We start from the raw sequence: 18162 nt of genomic DNA, 5'->3' as shown, positions 1-18162 counted from the left end.
CAAAGTGCGAGAACGTAAAAGAGGACCAAGATTGCATCCCGGAGTAAAAAGATAGATATATACAAGTAAATGCCATGGCGCAAAGCGTGGGGCAGCAAAAAGTTAAAGTAGGAAAAAGGTAAAAAGGACAAGGATCGCGAAACCGCGTCCTTTAATGTAAAGACATGAATTAAAAGCCTGGGCACATATAGCGCGGCGACAAAAAAAATTAAAGTGCAAGAAAGTAAAGAGGATAAGGATCGCGAAACTGCGTCCTTGAAGGTAAAAACATACATATAAATATTATACGTATACATATATCATCTTCTTTTAGTTATCTTTCCTTATTTTAGCATTTATCAGTTCCTTGTCCTTTTACACAAGAATCCCCTACCTTGAGGGGTTGCAGGTCCTCGTACGCCTGCAGCGTAGGTAAGCGCAAGCTTGAGCCACGAAAGCGAGCTGCATCCACCGTTCAACCTGCGATGCTAAGTACATTAGTATATGTCGTAATATGAACGAGAAGCGAGTCCGATAAAACATGCAGTGGTACCGAACCCCAAACACGAGAGTAGGCAGGGAGCTCAGCTCCCTGCAGAGGAGCAATAGAGGCAGCAAGGCCTCCCGCAGGTTGCAGTGCAAGAGGCAGGGGCGTCAACCTTGCTCGTCAAAAAGCAAGAGAGGCAGGGAGCAGGGGCTCCCTGCTTGCCAGAACAGAGAAAGGCAGGAGAGGGAGCAGAGGCTCCCTGCCACACCTGCCTCAACAAGACAGGGGGGAACACCCCCTGTCAGAACAAGAATCAAGACAGGGGGTGCGACCCCCTGCGGGAAACGAGACAGACAGGGGCTCTGCCCCTGCCGTCAATAGGAACACGGAAGGGGGCAAAGCCCCTTGTCAGAGAACAAACGAGGTGCAGGGGGCAACCCCCTGCTCGAAAACATGAAGAGGACAGGGGGCTTCACCCCCCGCTGGGAAACCAAAGGAGGTAGGGGGCCTCTCTCCCTGCCGGCAAAACGCAAGAGGCAGGGGGACAGAACCCCTTGTCGAGAAGTAACAGGAGAGCAGGGGGGGCTCCGCCCCCTGCCGGGACAACAACTGAAGGCAGGGGGCGAAGCCCCCTGCCGAGAAGCAAAACAAAGGCAGGGGGACCTAGCCCCCTACCGAGAAACACAAGGGGGGGGGGGGGGGGGCGAAGCCCCCTGCCGAACACGGGATGGGGGTAGGGTGCAGAGCCCCCTAACAGAGGACCATAGGAGGCACATGGGCAAAATCCTCTACCGAAAAACTACAAAGCGACAGGGGGTGGAGCCCCCTGTCGACGAGAGGCGACGACAGGGGGCTCAACCCCCTGTCGACCGACTGCATAAAGGCAGGGGGTAACCCCCTGCCGACAAGAGGTGACGATAGGGGGCTCAGCCCCCTGTCGACCAATCCCTCACAAAGGAAAAGAAGAAGAGAAAAGCGTTTTACCTCAGGAGACCACGACGATGGGGGAGTCCACGGACGACTCAGGAGATGGCGACGAAACCTCGCTCGATGGGTGAAAAGGGACAGAGGAGAGGATGGCCTTGGGGTTACCAGCGTTAAGCTCCGACGAGCAGAGGGTAACAAGGTCGTCGGGGGTTGCTCAAGGGTAGCTTCGATGCTGGGTGGTGCCAACCCAACACAAGAGAAAGGCAGTGACAAGGAGGCTCATCGGAGTGCTGATCAAAGAAGCGGTCTGGCAGAGGCGCTGCCAGACAGAGGTGGTTGTCGATCGCCGGCGAGAGCTAGAAAAAGAAGATCGGGGGAGAGGGTGCCTGACGGCGGCGATCGTCGGGAAACACAACCAAGAGGGAGCAGATGGTGGCTGACGGCGAGTCGCTGACGCCAGCTCGAAGAGTGAGATGGCCAGCGACGGTGGCCGACAGTCGAAGGTCGCCGACGACTCCGATCGCCGACGTTTGCAGCACCCGAGACGAAGGTGACAAAAACAAAGGGGTCGCTGGTACCCACGCAACAAAGAAAAAGAGAGTGGTGGCCGGCGGCGAGTCGTCGACGATAGAGGTCGTCGAGGCTCGGAGGTCGGCAACGACGAAGAACTCAGGCGGCGAGGGTCGAAAACTCCGACGTCGGGGGCTCTGGCGCAGCCGACGAGGTCGCATGGGAAACAATAGGAGATGGTCGGTCGCCAGAGTGCGGAGCCACCGGGAGGTCTGCCGAACTCAGAGAGGAGGAGGCGACTGGACGGAGTTGGTCGCCGGCGTCTCCAATCGCCGGCGGCAGCGTGAGAGAGACGGAGCAGAGGAGAGAGAAGAGGCGAGGGTTTTTGCCCCTCGCCCGAGGCGCCTGTGTCTTATGAAAGACACAGGCTTCTCGATCATTCGAGAAGCCGGGTCGGGCTTGGGCTCGGGTCCTGCTCGGATCCGATACGACTGGCAAACCGTGACACGTGCCTAGCACGTGTCCGTTTTTTTTTTAACAGGCTTTACAATTAGTGCTGTAGTTATTAAGGAAAAAAGTGGCTGCCGATTTCCCAAGAAGAGCCTGTTCTGTCTCCTCACTTCTTCATCGTTTCCTTCACAAAATATGACTGCTCAAAGCAGTTTTCATATGGTATCAAAGCCACAATATCTCTGGGCGTAAAAGAGGATCTTCATCTGCGACGTGACAAGCCGAGTCCCTCTTCTCTTCATCAGGTCACTCCATTAATTCTGTACAAGTCGAGCCCCTCTTCTCTTCATCAGGTCACTCCATTAATTCCGTTTTTTCGTTTTTTTTTTTTTTAAACGAGTTCCTTCTCCTCTTTTCTTCTTGTTTCACGCACAACAGACTTTTCTTTTTCTCTTCCTGGTTCACACAAAAGCCGAGTTCTTCTTATTCCACGTGACTTCCTTCTCCTCTTCTCTTCTTGTTTCACACACAACAGACCTTCCTTTCTCTTCTCCTCTTCTTGTTTCACACAACAGTTTTTTTTTTTTTTCTGTTCCTAGTCACGTGACTTTTCCTAGTCACGTGACTTTTCCTAGTCACGTGACTTTTCCTAGTCACGTGAATCAGATTCAGCAATTGCTGGTCATGCCTTCACCTTCCCCATTCATTCACAGATCTGAATACATTCAGATCTGCTGTGCACCCTACACAGATCTGAAACAATATCTAAAGACCAGCTGTTCACGTCTTCTCTTCTTTTCTGTCAAGTTCTCATTTTTTTTCTTGGTACCGATTTCTGTCATAAATCATAAAGCTGGATCATTTTATGATAGCAGTCCAGATCCAGTCACTCTTATAAATCATAAAGCTGCATCATTTTTATTATTTATTTCAGTTTTATTATTTATTTCAGCCACAATTCTCTATCTATCATAAAGCCGATTTTCTGTCATAAGTCTACACATGGATACATCAGGCAATTCTGGTCTTTCCAATTTCCTGGGGCAGCTAGTTGCGGAAAAACTGAATACAAATAACTATTTAACTTGGAAAAGGCAGATTACCCCTTTTATTCGAAGTCAAGATCTTTCAGGTCACTTGGATGGCTCCACCCCAATGCATCCGAAATTTATCACCACCAAAGCAAAAGAGGATGGAGGATTGTCAAGCATCATTCGCAATCCTACATTTGTTGCTTGGATGAAGCGCGATCAGGCCCTCGTCGCGTACATCACTTCCACACTGTCGCAAGAAGTTTTGGTTTCTATTCCTGATGATTGCACATCTAAAGTATTGTGGGAGACTTTAGCTCAGACCTACTCTGAGATATCAGAGGCTAAGGTGTTGTTTCTTAAGCGTGAATTTTAACTTTTAAAGAAGGGGGCAATGACTATTATTGAATTTTTAAACCAAGTCAAAAGCATCACAGATCAATTAGCCATTGTTGGATATCCAATGCCAGATAAAGAAAAGGTGCAACAAACACCGAATGCCCTGGGATCAGAGTATCATGTACTTGTCACTTCTTTATTATGCTTGCCTTCGTTGCCCAGTTTTGGGGAATTATGTGCTAAACTCTTCCAATACGAGATGTCTTTGAAAAGCATATCTGATGCTTTAGCAGGGCAATCATCTACGTATGAGGTTTTTGTCACAGGGACGTTTGCTGATCGTGCACGAGTAGGGCGTTGTAGAGGCAGGGGAGCCCAAATCCAGGGTGGACGTGGGTTGCTACCTACACCAAATTCCACTGCCAACTTTTCAAAGAATGTTCTCACATGCTACTAGTGTAACAAACGAGGTCACATCAAAGCCAACTGCTGGTTCAACCCACAAAATCGTAATAAAACACAAAACAATAGAAATGTTGCTACTTCAGGAACTGCAGGTACTTTTCGGGTCAGTGATGATGCTAAGGATCTTCTCTTATCTGCTATGGCCAACTTGAATCTGAAATAGAACGAGGATGGAATATGTTACGTAGACTCTGGGGCAGCAACTCATGTCACTGACAATGCAGGTAAGCTTTCTACTTTGACTCCCTATTTTGGAAAATCTAATATTGTAACTGGAGATGAGACTCACCACTCTATTTCAAATGTAGGCAACGTCCTCATCCCTTTGTCCGAGTCTTTATCCATTCCTTTATCTAATGTTGTTCATGCACCAAACATTAAGAAAAATATTGTCTCTGTTTCTAAGCTTGTTGACTCTACCAATTCATCTGTGGAATTTACTCTTACTTCTGTCTTTGTCAAGGATCTTCAAACGAAGGAGATGTTAGTTAAAGGAGAGCGACGTGACATGTATATCTTCCATGAAGATCCAGCCGCCAGTGTCTTGAAGCCCAAGTTCGATCATGTTTCTAAAAGCATTCTAAGTATATCCAAATGTAATAAGCCAGATCTTTAGCATTCTCGTTTTAGTCATTGTAGTCAAGTCTTTATTGAAAAATTAGTGTCGAACGGTTTCCTCTTAGAGTCTATTTCACCTTCGTTGAAAGACAAAGTGTGTTCTAGTTGTCAGGTCTGCAAAAGTCATGTACTTCTTTCTCATCAAATAAATAAAAGAGCTTCAATGCCTTTTGAGATAATATGTTCGATGTTTGGGGCCCAACCCCCAATCCTTCTTCTTTTGGAAGTAAATATTATGTATCCTTTATTGACAGTTTCTCTCGTTTTACCTGGATATTCTTTATGAAGCACAAATTAGAGGTTTTCCTTATTTTTCGTCACTTCTATGCCTACGTTAAAACCCAATTCTCCCAAAATATTCAAAATCTTCAATGTGCTGGAGGTGGTGAGTATTCTTCCAAAAAAAAATTAGATTTTCTCCAAGATAATGGGATACATCGTAGAATTTCTTGCCCGTACACTTCACAGCAAATGGAATTGCTGAACGCAAACACAGACACATTGTGGAAAGTACAATGAGTATGATGCATGGTTGTAACTTGCCTATTGGTCTTTGGACAGAAGCCTTTCATACTGCCTCTCATGTGATAAATCGCCTTCCTATGTCTATCCTTGAAAATCAGTCTCCCTATTATATTCTCTTTGGTGTACACCCTGATCATGATGAATTACGAGTTTTTGGATGCACATGTTATGTACATATCGATAAATCCATGAGAACTAAATTTCAGGATAAAGCCTCTATGTGCCAATTTGTAGGCTATGCAGATGAACACAAGGGTTACAGGTGCTATGATCCTGCCAGTAAGAAAATCAGAATATCCAGAGATATTGTTTTTGATGAAAATAGTTTCCTAGGAAATAAAGTTGATCACAAGCGTGTTCATATTGATGCAGCTGCTAATTGGTATGATCCATGGCTTAATGTTGAACTTATTTCACACGCTGCAGAACATACTACTCTGGCTCCTGAAAGCATACATGATGAGACGACTTCAGATAAGGTATCAGAAACAGAATGTCTGAGATACAAAGAAAATGTCTACACCAAGAGATCCAAAGAACAGATAGATGTACCTGCTGGAGAACATATGGCATTGGCCAACAACAGAGAGACACCTAGAAGATCAGGCAGAATAAGGCATCCTATTGAAAAATAGGTAAGTTATGACAACTTTTCTATGGATTTTTAGATCTTTCTATCCAAGATTGAAAAACATAAGGAACCACTTGGGTTTTGTCAAGCTATTCAATCTAATAAATGGATTGAAGCGATGAGTGAGGAGATCGAGTTACTTCATGAGTGTCAAACATGGGAGATAGTTGGTCGTCCTCCAGATAGGAATGTTGTTGGCTCAAAATGGGTATATAAGATTAAATATAAACTGGATGGTAGCATTGAACGATACAAGGCACATCTTGTTGCCAAAGGTTTCACTCAAGAATATGGTCAAGATTATGATGAGACATTCAGCCCAGTGGTGAAAATGGAAACTATTCGTATTATTCTTGGCCTCACAATTGAACATGGGTGGACCCTTAGTCAGCTTGATGTTAAAAATGCATTCCTTCATGGGATTTAATGGAAGAGGTCTACATGGAGCAATCTCAAGGTTACGCAGAAGGGGACCCAAAAGAATATGTATGCAAATTAACCAGAGCATTGTATGGTTTGAAGCAAGCCTCCAGGTCATGGTTTGAAAGCTTCTCCTTAGAGATTTAGAACCACGGTTTCTTTCGGTCCCAACTAGATCATTCTCTATTCATATACAAGGCTGAAACTACTATGGTTTTCTTACTTATATATGTTGATGATATCGTGATCATTGGTAATGCTCTAGACCATATTCAACGAATCAAAATTTTACTAAGTATGCGATTTAAGATGAAAGATCTTGGGGAACCAAGATATTTTCTTGGTGTAGAGGTGGACAGACAGGATAGAAAAATGCTATTAACTCAACACAAATACACTCTTGACCTTCTGGCCAAAGCAAGAATGACAAATTGCAAACCTCTGCCCACACCCAGTGTTGTCAATCAAAAACTCAGTCTTTGTAATGGTGAGTTATCTCCTGATGCAGGCAAGTATCGCAGTTTGGTGGGCATGCTACAGTACCTCACTTTTACTAGACCAGACATTGTCTATTCTATAAATCAAGTATCTCAGTTCATGCATGAACCGAAAACTGGTCATATGGATGCCTTCAAACACATTCTTCGTTACTTAAAAGGCACGGTGGGTGATGGACTCACATATGTACAATCTTCATGGGGAACACCAAAACATGACATATTGGCCTATACAGATCCAGACTGGGCAGGAGACCCAGATGAGAGGAGGTCTGTTTCAGGATACTGTGTTTTTATTGGAGGAAATCTTGTTTCATGGAGTAACAGAAAACAGAAGGCAGTGGCGAGATCTAGCACAGAGGCAGAGTATAGATCCATGGCAGCCACCACAGCAGAAGTGACTTGGATTAGGCATTTACTTACAGAGATGAAAGAGAATATCTCAAGTTCGACTCTTATGTGTGATAATAAGTGCTATACAAATTGCGTTCAATCCTGTTCATCATAGTCGGACTAAGCATATTGAGATTGACCAACATTTCATCAAACAAAAGATAGCATACAAAGAAATTGAACTGATTTATGTGTCTTCAGAAGACCAAGTCGCTGATATGTCCACAAAAGGTCTCACAAGTAACCGTTTCTGGTTTCTGAAGAACAAGTTACACATGGTTCACTCCCATGCGCAACTTGAGGGAGGGTATTAGAACATGGAATGGATATGGGGATATGGATCCAGTAGAGGATCCATATCCGATACAGCACATACATGTTTTGTAGTTTAATGTAATATGTATTACTAATATAGGGCAGTTTTGTCCATGTAAAATATTGTAACCTTATTAAGTTAATGATGTATTAGTGCTGCAGTTATTAAGGAAAAAAGTGGCTGCCGATTTCCTAAGAAGAGCCTGTTCTTTCTCCTCACTTCATCGTTTCCTTCACAAAATACGACTGCCCAAAGCAGTTTTCACAGTTTGTAGCATGGCCATTTGAATTATCCTTATATGTGTACATGTGTGCGTGTGTGTGCGAAGTCATGTATGCACGTATGCAATCTCACAGTATTTTCAAAATCAGGATGTTGTTGCATCTTTGTGATATTTACTGAGAAATTTTGCTTTGTATGATACACATGCATAGTCATGGAACCAATTTGTGGATCCAAGACTTTGATTTTTGTTAGAAAAAAGGCTTTGCTTCATGTAATAAACTTTCTAGTGATATGTCGTTTAGTTTTTTTCCAGAAAGATGATCTGAAGTCTGTTGTCCACTATTTGCGAACTGAAGGCAATGTTTCTTGTATTGGTTTGTGGGGTCGCTCAATGGGTGCTGTAACCAGGTTGCCTTCTTTTACTTGCTTCTCACTCTGCCTCTTTTGAATCTTTTGATCAGTATTTCAGATATCAGAGTCTTGCATTTGTTGAATGTTGATTTTCCTAGCAAATCTATCGTGTTACTTCTTTGGATGCATCGGCTAACTGTGATGAATTTCGCAAGAAGTTTTGCTTTCAATTGATCTTTGAGTTTACCTTTGTGTTTTTTGCCTGTAATCTTATATTAAAAAATAAGAACTATTTCTGAAGTTAAGAGTATTTTGTTGTTTCCTTGGGATAACATAACCTCCAAGGCATCAATATCAGGTTAATAGGCTCATTATTAAACAAACTATAATTCCTAAATAAAAACATAGGCATATTATTGGAGTATTCAGGCTTGACAGAAGATTACCAGTTAGTTTATGTTCAAGATTTATGTTGCCATACCCCTTAATACCACTGATGTATGTCTGATCACTTTGAGCATCAAAAGTCATGGCTACCCTAAGTACTTGGCTACCCCTTCTTCCTTACTGCTGCCAAATGTTGGATTTGGACCTTGTGCAGAGACATATTCTTTAAGAGAATACACAACATGGTTGGCAGACATGCACAACATCTAATTATTCAAAATTACGATTTAGTGTCTTATGTACTTGGATTAATTCATATGATGATTATGGTTAAATAAGATAGCTTGCTGATTAGAGTTGCATAATTGCATTGTTCTAACCAAGGGATCAAATCCAACGGAAGGTAGCATCTGGTTTGACTCAAATTTTTTGAAATGAACTCATACAGTGATTGCCACTTGTCACAAATGCAAATTATATCAGTGCCATCGTATGTTCATACAGTGGATCACTCAGCAGTGTCCTTTCTCCTTGATGTCCAAGTACTTCATAACATGACTTTGCAAGTTTAAGGAATATCTTGATTATGCATATTGTGCATCGCAGGGAAGACTAGAGTTTGGGCTAATTTGTTTTCATCAAATCTAATTGATTAGAAAGCCTAAGGGATTACTGAATTTTGACTTATTGAACCTCTAGCTGTTGACCCCTTTTAGCATTTTTTTACTGCAAAATGCAGGTTCAACATTTTATGGCATATAACTTGTTAAAAGATTGTAATATATATAATGAAGTGAAAAGAGCTCGCATGCCTCATACAAGAGGCGCAAAACACACCCAAAATGGGTTCACTCACATAAGTCACTAAGGGCCAACAAGAACATACTTAAAAAATAAATATTATTGAGAGAAATGCACAAAGAATGCATTGCTTACAAGGGGCCATAAACCCATATTTATATACAAAAAACTAGCTGTTGGGGAGCTCCCAACAGCTAGATTTCTAGCCGTTGGGGAGCCCCAACAGTCATATTGTCAAGGACAGAAATGCCCTTGACAATACCTACTAAATACAAAAAACAAAAAAAGAAAAACAGAAATAAGAAAATACAAAAAAATAAAAGGACACGAGAGGACAGTTCTGCCCCTAATGGGCAGATCCTATTACAAGGTCAAATGACCAAAATACCCTTAAAGGGTATTATCTATTACAAACTCTTAAAATGCATATATATATATATATATATGTGTGTGTGTGTGTGTGTGTGTGCAACATTACAATCTTTTAACACCCCTCCCTCAAACTCATGGTGTCACAACCGAGAGTTTGCCAAAAAGAAAGTAGAATCTTGGAGACGAAAGCGCTTTGGTGAAGAAGTCTACCAGTTGATACTCCGATGATACATCTGGCAATGTAATGGTCTTATTCAAGAATTCTTCTCTAACATAGTAACGATCCATTTTGATATGTTTGGTTCGCTCATGAGATGTTAGATTGCCTGCTATGTAGATTGTGTTTTGTTGTCACAACACAATATTCAAGGTTTCGCTATGCGGACACCCAAATCTTCTAGCAATTAACTCAACCACACGAGCTTAGAAGTTGCAGTGATCATGGCACGATATTTGCCTACTGTAGAAGATAGGGACACCTTTTGTTGCATCTTGCACTTCTAGGATATTAAGGAGTCACCTACAAAAACACAAAATCCAGTGGCTGAGCATCGATTATTTACATCTCCCTAATTAGAATCAGAATATGCAATAACTTCTAATAGTGAGGAAGATGATAAAAATAAACTATGATTAGTAGTATTTCTAATATATCTAACTATCCTCGTTACAAAACTCATGTGTAATGTAGTGGGAGTATGCTGAAATTGACTCGTAGAATGAATAGCATATGCAATATCAGGACGAGTAATAGAGATAAGTTAGAGCTCCAATCATTTGTCTATATGGAGTTGGATCTTTCAGAGGCTCTCTATCATCATTTTTTTATTGATATCTTTCTCTGACATATCAACTCGCTTTTCATCAATAAGCTTTGATTTTTCTATTATATCGGCTGCATATTTAGTCTATGATAAAAAATGCCCACTAGTTGAACATGCAACTTCAATTCCAAACCAAGATCTGTCATATCAAAGTTAGCCTTGAGGACATCTTTGATATGACTAACTCCTTTTTTATCATCTTCTGTGATAATCGTGTCATTCACATAAAATAGTAGAATTATTATACTTACATCAAAAGACTTAACAAGCAACACATTGTCAGTATAAAAGGATTTAAAACGTAGTTGAACCGTCACACTGCTAAAACGATCATGCCAAGCCTTAGAGGGCTTGTTTCAGACCATATAGGGCTTTGCATAGACGAAAGACCTTTCCATGTGCCAATCCTATTTTCTCATTAAGATTACCATTAAGAAAAGCATTTTTAGCATCTATTTGAAAAATAGGTCATTGCCTAATAGATTTTTATAGCAATAAGAGTCCTAACCGTAGTCATTCTAGCTATTGGGGCAAAGGTTTGTTCACAATTTATTCCATATTCTTGACTATAACCCTTAGCCACTAACTTAGTTTTGTTTCTTTCTAAAGTACCATCACTTTTAGTCTTAATTTTGTAAACCCATCTACACCTTATTGTTTTATTTTCTTATAGTTAAAGATTGAATTTCCCATATTTTTGCTTTTTTTAGGGCTTCTAATTCATTATTCATAATTTGAATCCATTCTTGGATGGTCTTCAGTAACTTGTATTTCATTGTGTGGTTCAACTACTTCATTTGAACTATCATTGCCATTCTCATGTGCATCATGAGTGTCATCATATTCACTATCAATGTCATTATTCTCATGCACATCATTGTCATTAGCATTGTCATGCTTACTAATTAGATAAAAAGGAAAAGAATAATCATGATGTTTCTTAGACTTAATTTTTTCAAAATCATTTTCTTTTTCAAGAAGGTAACATTTCTTGAAACATAAAGTTTGTTATTCTGTATTTTAGGCATATCCCAAAAATACATAAAGAATGACTTTTGCGGAAGGTTTATCATTTTTGTTAGTAAGAAGAACAAAACATTTACAATAAAAAATTCTCAATCTTTGGTAATCAGGAGGAGTTTTAAACTATTTTTCTATAGGAGGCACATTTTCAAGAACGGTTGAAGGCATCCTATTAATCAAGTAAACCACTGAAGAGCAGCTTCAACCCAAAAATTTTTGAAACATTTTTGGATATGAGAAGAGTTTTTGTAGTTTCAATAATATGCTGATGTTTTTTTCGGCTAAACTATTTTGTTGGGGAGTATCAGAACAAGATCTTTGATGAGTAATTCCATAATGATCAAGATAATTTTTTAAATCATTTGAATAAATTTCTCCTCCGGAATTGGTTCTAAAAATTTTAATGTTTGCTTTAAATTGATATCTAACATAGTTGTGAAATTTTTCAAAACATTCAAACACTTTAGATTTGAGTCTAAGAAAATATATCCATCTATGTCTACTATAATCATCCATAAAAATAACATAGCATGATACTCCTCCTTTAGACATAACGGTGTCACTCCCATATGTCGGAATATATTAACTCAAATGGTTCTTTAGAGACAAAATGACTATGACCAAAAGGCAGAGATTTCATTTTTCCAATGATGTAATCTTGACAAACAAAATCTTTTTTATAACAATTTTCAAGAAATGAAAACAAGTACTAGGGTCCACACATGTAGTTATCGTCGCACCAGAGAGGAAGATTGATTCTTAAGTAGTGGTTGTACTGCCTCCATTAGTTGAGCAAGCGACATCAATCAAATATTTTTAAAGCTTTCATCTCTACCGCTTTTCTCAAAGGATGGTCCTACGGAAGCCACCTTCTTTTCTTCTCGTCTATCTTTTTTTCTCCTCTTTGGGCTAAAAGGCTTGATGTGGTCTGACTACAAAAATAACATATAATCTTTTGGGGTTCATACTCATTGATGCCTCTTCCAAAATGAGGGGGTTTATAGGTTCTTGTGTGATTATCGAGTCTTGACATAGCAAGAACAAAATCTTCGTTCGTGGAGGAAGTCAATTTTTTCAATCTATTTTCTTCCATAGTTAATTCTTCTGGAGTTTCAACTATGGAAATGACTCCTCTATGAAGAAGGGCAGACTTAGTTTCCTTAAATTCGGGTTTAAGTTCATTAACAAATTGATAAAAATGCTCAATTTTGATTTGTTTTTCACTTAGCTCAATGTCCATAAGACAATGTCATTTAAGCTCTAAGAGTGCTAACTCATCTCAAAGGAGAGATAAAGTATTATAATATTCTCTTATGCTCATGTCTCCTTGGCTCATAGTCCTAACTTTATTTTGGCGGTTACATACATGAGCAATGTCTTTTAAGTAATACATATCTGAAGATATTTTCAAGCATCACTAGCAAAATCAAACTTTGTCAAACTAGAACACTTCTTTATATCAACACTATTAATGAGCCACCATTTAATCTTAGGATAACCCATCTTTCATTCCTTTCACCTCTTCTTGTAATCGGTAACGACTTTAGTCATGTCATTTCTTTGAAGTGCTACTTCTTTTTCATTGTCATTCTTTATAAACACAAGTTTCAGCTCTGTTTCGATGCCATCCACCAAACCCTATAGTCCCTTGCTCCAAATTTGATGTTTGACTACAGACTCCCACGTAACATAATTGAAATCATTGAGTCTTATGGGAATGAAGACGACATCTCTTGATTCTCTTTCATAGTAATAACTAGGATGAAGAGAGAGAGAGAGAGATTGCGAAGTTCTATTGGACACCATGAGTTCACGATCTACAAGCTTCTTAGGTAGGTGGGAAGCTCGCTTCCCGGAAGCTCTTCCGGAAACTCGCTTCGGAAGCGCGATACTCCTCGCTTCTGAAACTTCATGGGAATTTTGATTCCCCCATGCTTCTTCTATGCTTCCCACACACATAGTATCTATGTCACAAGGATTTGGCCAGACAGGTGCCGCACCCGCGTCGACGCGACGCGATGCGGGTGCGGTCAACCCGACCCTGGGTGTGTTGACCGCACCCAGGGTCATTTTGGTCCATTTTTTTGATTTTTTTTTTAAAAGTTGCCTTGTGAAATGGGCTGTGGAATTTAAAAAAAAAATTCTGCTGACCACGCAGCGAGACCCGCCCCTTGCTGGATTTTGATTTTGATTTTGGCCTTGATAGCTTCGGTCATTTTAGAGTTGCCTATTCCCTGACAAGGACTGACAAAGACTTCCAGATTCTTCACCTCTCCCCACCCCTTGCTGGATCCCTGCAGGTAGTGATGAGAGAATGAAAGGACGGAACATCCAAAGCGTGGATGCCTACTTGCTGCTGCTGCTCTTGTTTTATAAAGGGGGCACTTGTGTCCACAACATCTGACAAGCTTTGTTGGCATCCCATGCTATTTCTGCCTCCAAATAATGAATTCGCAGCGTTGGAAAACATACTGTTAACTTGGAAATGATGATCCATCTTCCTCAAAAATTAAAACCAAAATTCAAGAGCCTTTTAAAGTCTTTATCCTTCAACCATCCAGATCTTTCTTCGTCAAGGATTTTCTCTCTCCGTAATAAATGATAATGGTGGTGGTAGCCTTGGTGGCTATTAGTATTCACTTTTCTCCTGACGAGATGGGTGCTCTAGCCGTAGCCTGGTGTAGACCTCTCTTTTCCACATGTCAAATCCAATAAATTTCTTTTAGCTGTCATCCAGAGTCCAGACCGGAGATTTGTGTGCAACTGCATATAAAATGAAATTTGAAGAACCCTAGGCAGTGGCGGTGGAGCCGTAGGCCTCGTGAACACTCTCTCTCCAACAAACCACATCAAACCTTTCGCTTATATTTTTTTTCGTGAAGACCAGAGAGTTTCAGACATGATTGAATCATGACAGTCAGCAGAACAGAGCAGGCTGGGTCGATCAGATTGCCAATCCTTTCGGTTCATCAATTTTGTCCCGTTGCACCAAAGTACACAAGCAGAACGTGGGTAAGAAGTCTTCAAACAAACACACCAGCAAAAAAAAACTGGTTATAAGTCCTATATATATATATATATATATATATATATATATATATATATATATTTTGCTGCACCCCCACACCCGGGTTTTTTGGAAGTGCCGCATCCCCGCACCCGCACCCATGTGACATAGCATGGTATATGCTTCCTATATGCTTTTCTCACGTTTCATTTCATGTTTTTCATGTATTTTCTCACACTTTCACTCTTTTTCCATGTACTTTCTTTAAATTAGTAACCATCATTGTTAAATTTTAACAAAAATTTAACTCTTTTACTGAAAAATCACAAAATATAAGAATGATCAATTTTATTTTAGTTTTTATTTGTTTCTTGTTCGATTCCTATTCAATTACCATATTGCTTCATTTTTTTAAATATTTCGCTTTTAAATTGATACTTCATTTCCCGCTTCCTATAAATTTTAAAATGCCGTGCTTATTGCTTTCGCTTCCGGTATCGTTTCCTGCTTCCGTTTCCTAGTTTGGCAACCTTGATATATGTATATACATACATATATATGTACATATATACATATATATATACATACATATATATGTACATATATACATATATATATACATACATATATACATACACATATATATAAGATTATACATATACATAATATATATATATATATATATATATATATATATATATATATATATATATATATATATATATATATCTATGTCACATGGGTGCGGGTGCGCGGATTCGGCACTTCCAAAAAACCCGGGTGTGGGGGTGCGGGGGTGAGGCATATATATACAACATTACAATCTTTTAACAATAACTTTCAAATTTTCTTTGAAACAGTAATAATGCAGTGTCCAAAATTATACTTGATATTTTACTCAAAACAGTTTCAGCAAGGTATCTTGTTTTAATAGCATTACTAGATGATCCTATACTTGCCTCTCTTGCAGTAGTTGCATGTTAGCTTATTATTTCCCAGTTATTACCGTTTGGTGCTTCTATCTAATGGAACATTTTATGCACTTCCTTTTTATTAACAGCTTGATGTATGGGGCTGAAGATCCCTCTATTGCTGGTATGGTTCTTGACAGTCCATTTTCCAATTTGATTGACTTGATGATGGAACTTGTTGATACTTACAAAATCCGTCTACCAAAATTCACTGTAAGTAGTTTTTCTTTTTGTGCTTTACAAGGTCCTGAGAACTGAGCAGCTTATGAGATAGATGCCACTATTGATTTATTTCATGCCTAATTAACATGTTTATAAGTATCATCTTTTTATCGTTTTCCCCTTTTAATTGTGTTGTTTCTTTTACATATATTCCCTTATTGATTTCTTTGAGAAATTGAGTCATTGTTCATCCAGTTCATGTAGTTAAATGTGGTCTCTCTCTCTCTCTCTTTCTTGTATGCTACATAAAACACAAAAAAGGGTAAAAGACAAAAATATAAGCATAGAGAAAATGGAATTGTTGATACATGAGACAGTTGAGCAAATGACAATCACCAGAATCAGAATCATGATAATGTTGCAGAGAATATTCTTAGGAGAAATAAAAATGAAAAGATTTTTTGAGGAAAATCTCGACAGATTTTTCAACAACACAACAACAACAACTACGCCTTCATCCCAAAACAATTGGGGTCGGCGATATGAACCAACAAAGAAAATCATTCTAGGTCTTCCACATGAATCCTTCTCCTCCAATCATTTCTATCCAATGCCATGTCCTCGGTGAGGTTCAAAGCCTTCATATCCTTTCTTATCATCTCCATCCAAGTCTTCCTAGGCCTACCCCGACCTCTTTTAACTAATATATTTTCTCATTTCTTCATCCTTCTAACTGGAGCATCATTAGGCCTTCGCCGAATATGTCCAAACCATCGTAAACGATTCTATCTCATCTTATTTTCAATGGGTGCAACGCCTACCTTCTTACGTATCTCCTCGTTCCGAATCTTATCTTTTATTGTACATCTACACATCCATCTAAGCATACGCATCTCAGCTACACTCATTTTTTGAATATGATGTCTCTTGGCAACCCAACATTCTGTACCATACAGTAAAGCGGGTCTAATAGTCGTCCTATAAAACTTTCCCTTCAACCGCAATGACATTCTACGATCGCACAATACTCCAGTTGCACTTTTCCATTTCATCCACCCAACCTTTATCCTATGATTTACATCTCCATCAATTTCTCCATACTTTTGAATGATAGATCCCAAATATTTGAAACAATCATCCACCGGTATTTCTTGCTCACCAAGCTTCACTACACTCCCATCACTACTTCGTTGCTTACTAAACCAACATTCCATATATTATGTCTTACTCTTACTCAACTTAAAACCTCTTGCTTCCAATGTCTGTCTCCATAATTCTAACTTAGCATTAACCCCAGCTCTAGACTCATCAATCAAAACAATATCATCAGCAAACAACATACACCACGACACATTTTCTTGAATTGATCTCGTAAGCTCATCCATCACTATAGAAAATAGAAAAGGGCTTAAAGCAGATCATTGATGTAACCCAACCGTTATAGGAAAATTGGTTGTCATCCCTCCATAAGTGCGGACATTGGTTACTACTCCTTCATACATATCCTTAATTATACTAATGTACTTGAGAGAAACACCTTTCTTCATCATTGTCCACCAGAGAACGTCCCTAGGTACTCTATTGTATGCCTTCTCCAAATCAATAAAAACCATATGCAAATCTTTGTTCCTCTCTCTATTTCTCTCAATAAGTTATCTAAGATGTATAGCTTCCATAGTTGATCTTCCAGGCATAAAACCAAATTGATTCTCCGATATCATGACAACCTTCCTCAACCTAGACTCAATCACCCTCTCCCAAAGTTTCATAGTATGACTCATGAGTTTTATACCACGATAGTTTGTGCAATCTTGTATATCACCCTTATTCTTATATAGAGGCACCAAAGTACTCTTCTTCCGCTCATTAGGCATCTTATTTATCCGCCAAATCTTGTTAAAAAGATTTGTCAACCATTCTAAACCTTTCTCTCCCAAGCATTTTCAAGCCTCGATAGGTATACCATATGGGCCAACTGCCCTTCTTGATTTCATTTTCTTCAAAGCCTCTGCAATTTCTTTCTTTTGAATCTTGCGCATGAAGTCACGATTCATCTCATGAAAATGAATGGACAAGTCTCCAAGATCCTGAGCATGACTTCCATTAAATAGCTTATCAAAATAATCTTTCCATCTCTCCTTAATGTCCTCATCTTTGACTAAACCCTTTGTGTTTCATCTTTGATACATCTAATCATACCCAGATCCCTCGATTTCCTATCTCTCATCTTTGCAAGCCTATAAATATCTTTCTCGCCCTCTTTGGTATCCAACTTGTCATAAACCTCCTTATATACCTTATCCCTCGCATTTTGAACTACTTTTTTAGTTTTCTTCTTTGCTATCATATACTTCTCCAAATTCTCATTATCACGACTCTTACTTAGATTTCTATAACACTCTCTTTTAACCTTAATAGCTAATTTGTCATACTCGTTCCACCATGATGTAT

General features: G+C 39.5%; 1 protein-coding gene across 4 annotated transcripts in view; it reads left to right on the top strand.

Moving 5' to 3' along the window:
• LOC149851326 (uncharacterized) overlaps nucleotides 1-18162 on the top strand; it is a 99621-nt gene that overhangs the window by 14955 nt on the left and 66504 nt on the right. For 3 of the 4 annotated variants that reach the window (XM_090000139.1, XM_090000132.1, XM_090000146.1), the window contains 2 exons: nucleotides 8127-8221; nucleotides 15639-15762. In XM_090000139.1, the coding sequence (XP_089856265.1) occupies nucleotides 8127-8221; nucleotides 15639-15762 (219 nt within the window). The remainder of the gene's footprint in view (nucleotides 1-8126; nucleotides 8222-15638; nucleotides 15763-18162) is intronic. The other variant, XM_090000155.1, reaches the window with a different exon arrangement.

The sequence above is a fragment of the Nuphar pumila genome, chromosome 1 (assembly GCF_984573655.1).
Source record: "Nuphar pumila chromosome 1, dmNupPumi1.hap1.1, whole genome shotgun sequence".
NCBI lineage: Eukaryota > Viridiplantae > Streptophyta > Magnoliopsida > Nymphaeales > Nymphaeaceae > Nuphar > Nuphar pumila.
Note: the sequence above shows the minus strand (reverse complement) of the source record. Positions and strands in the feature narration are given on the sequence as shown.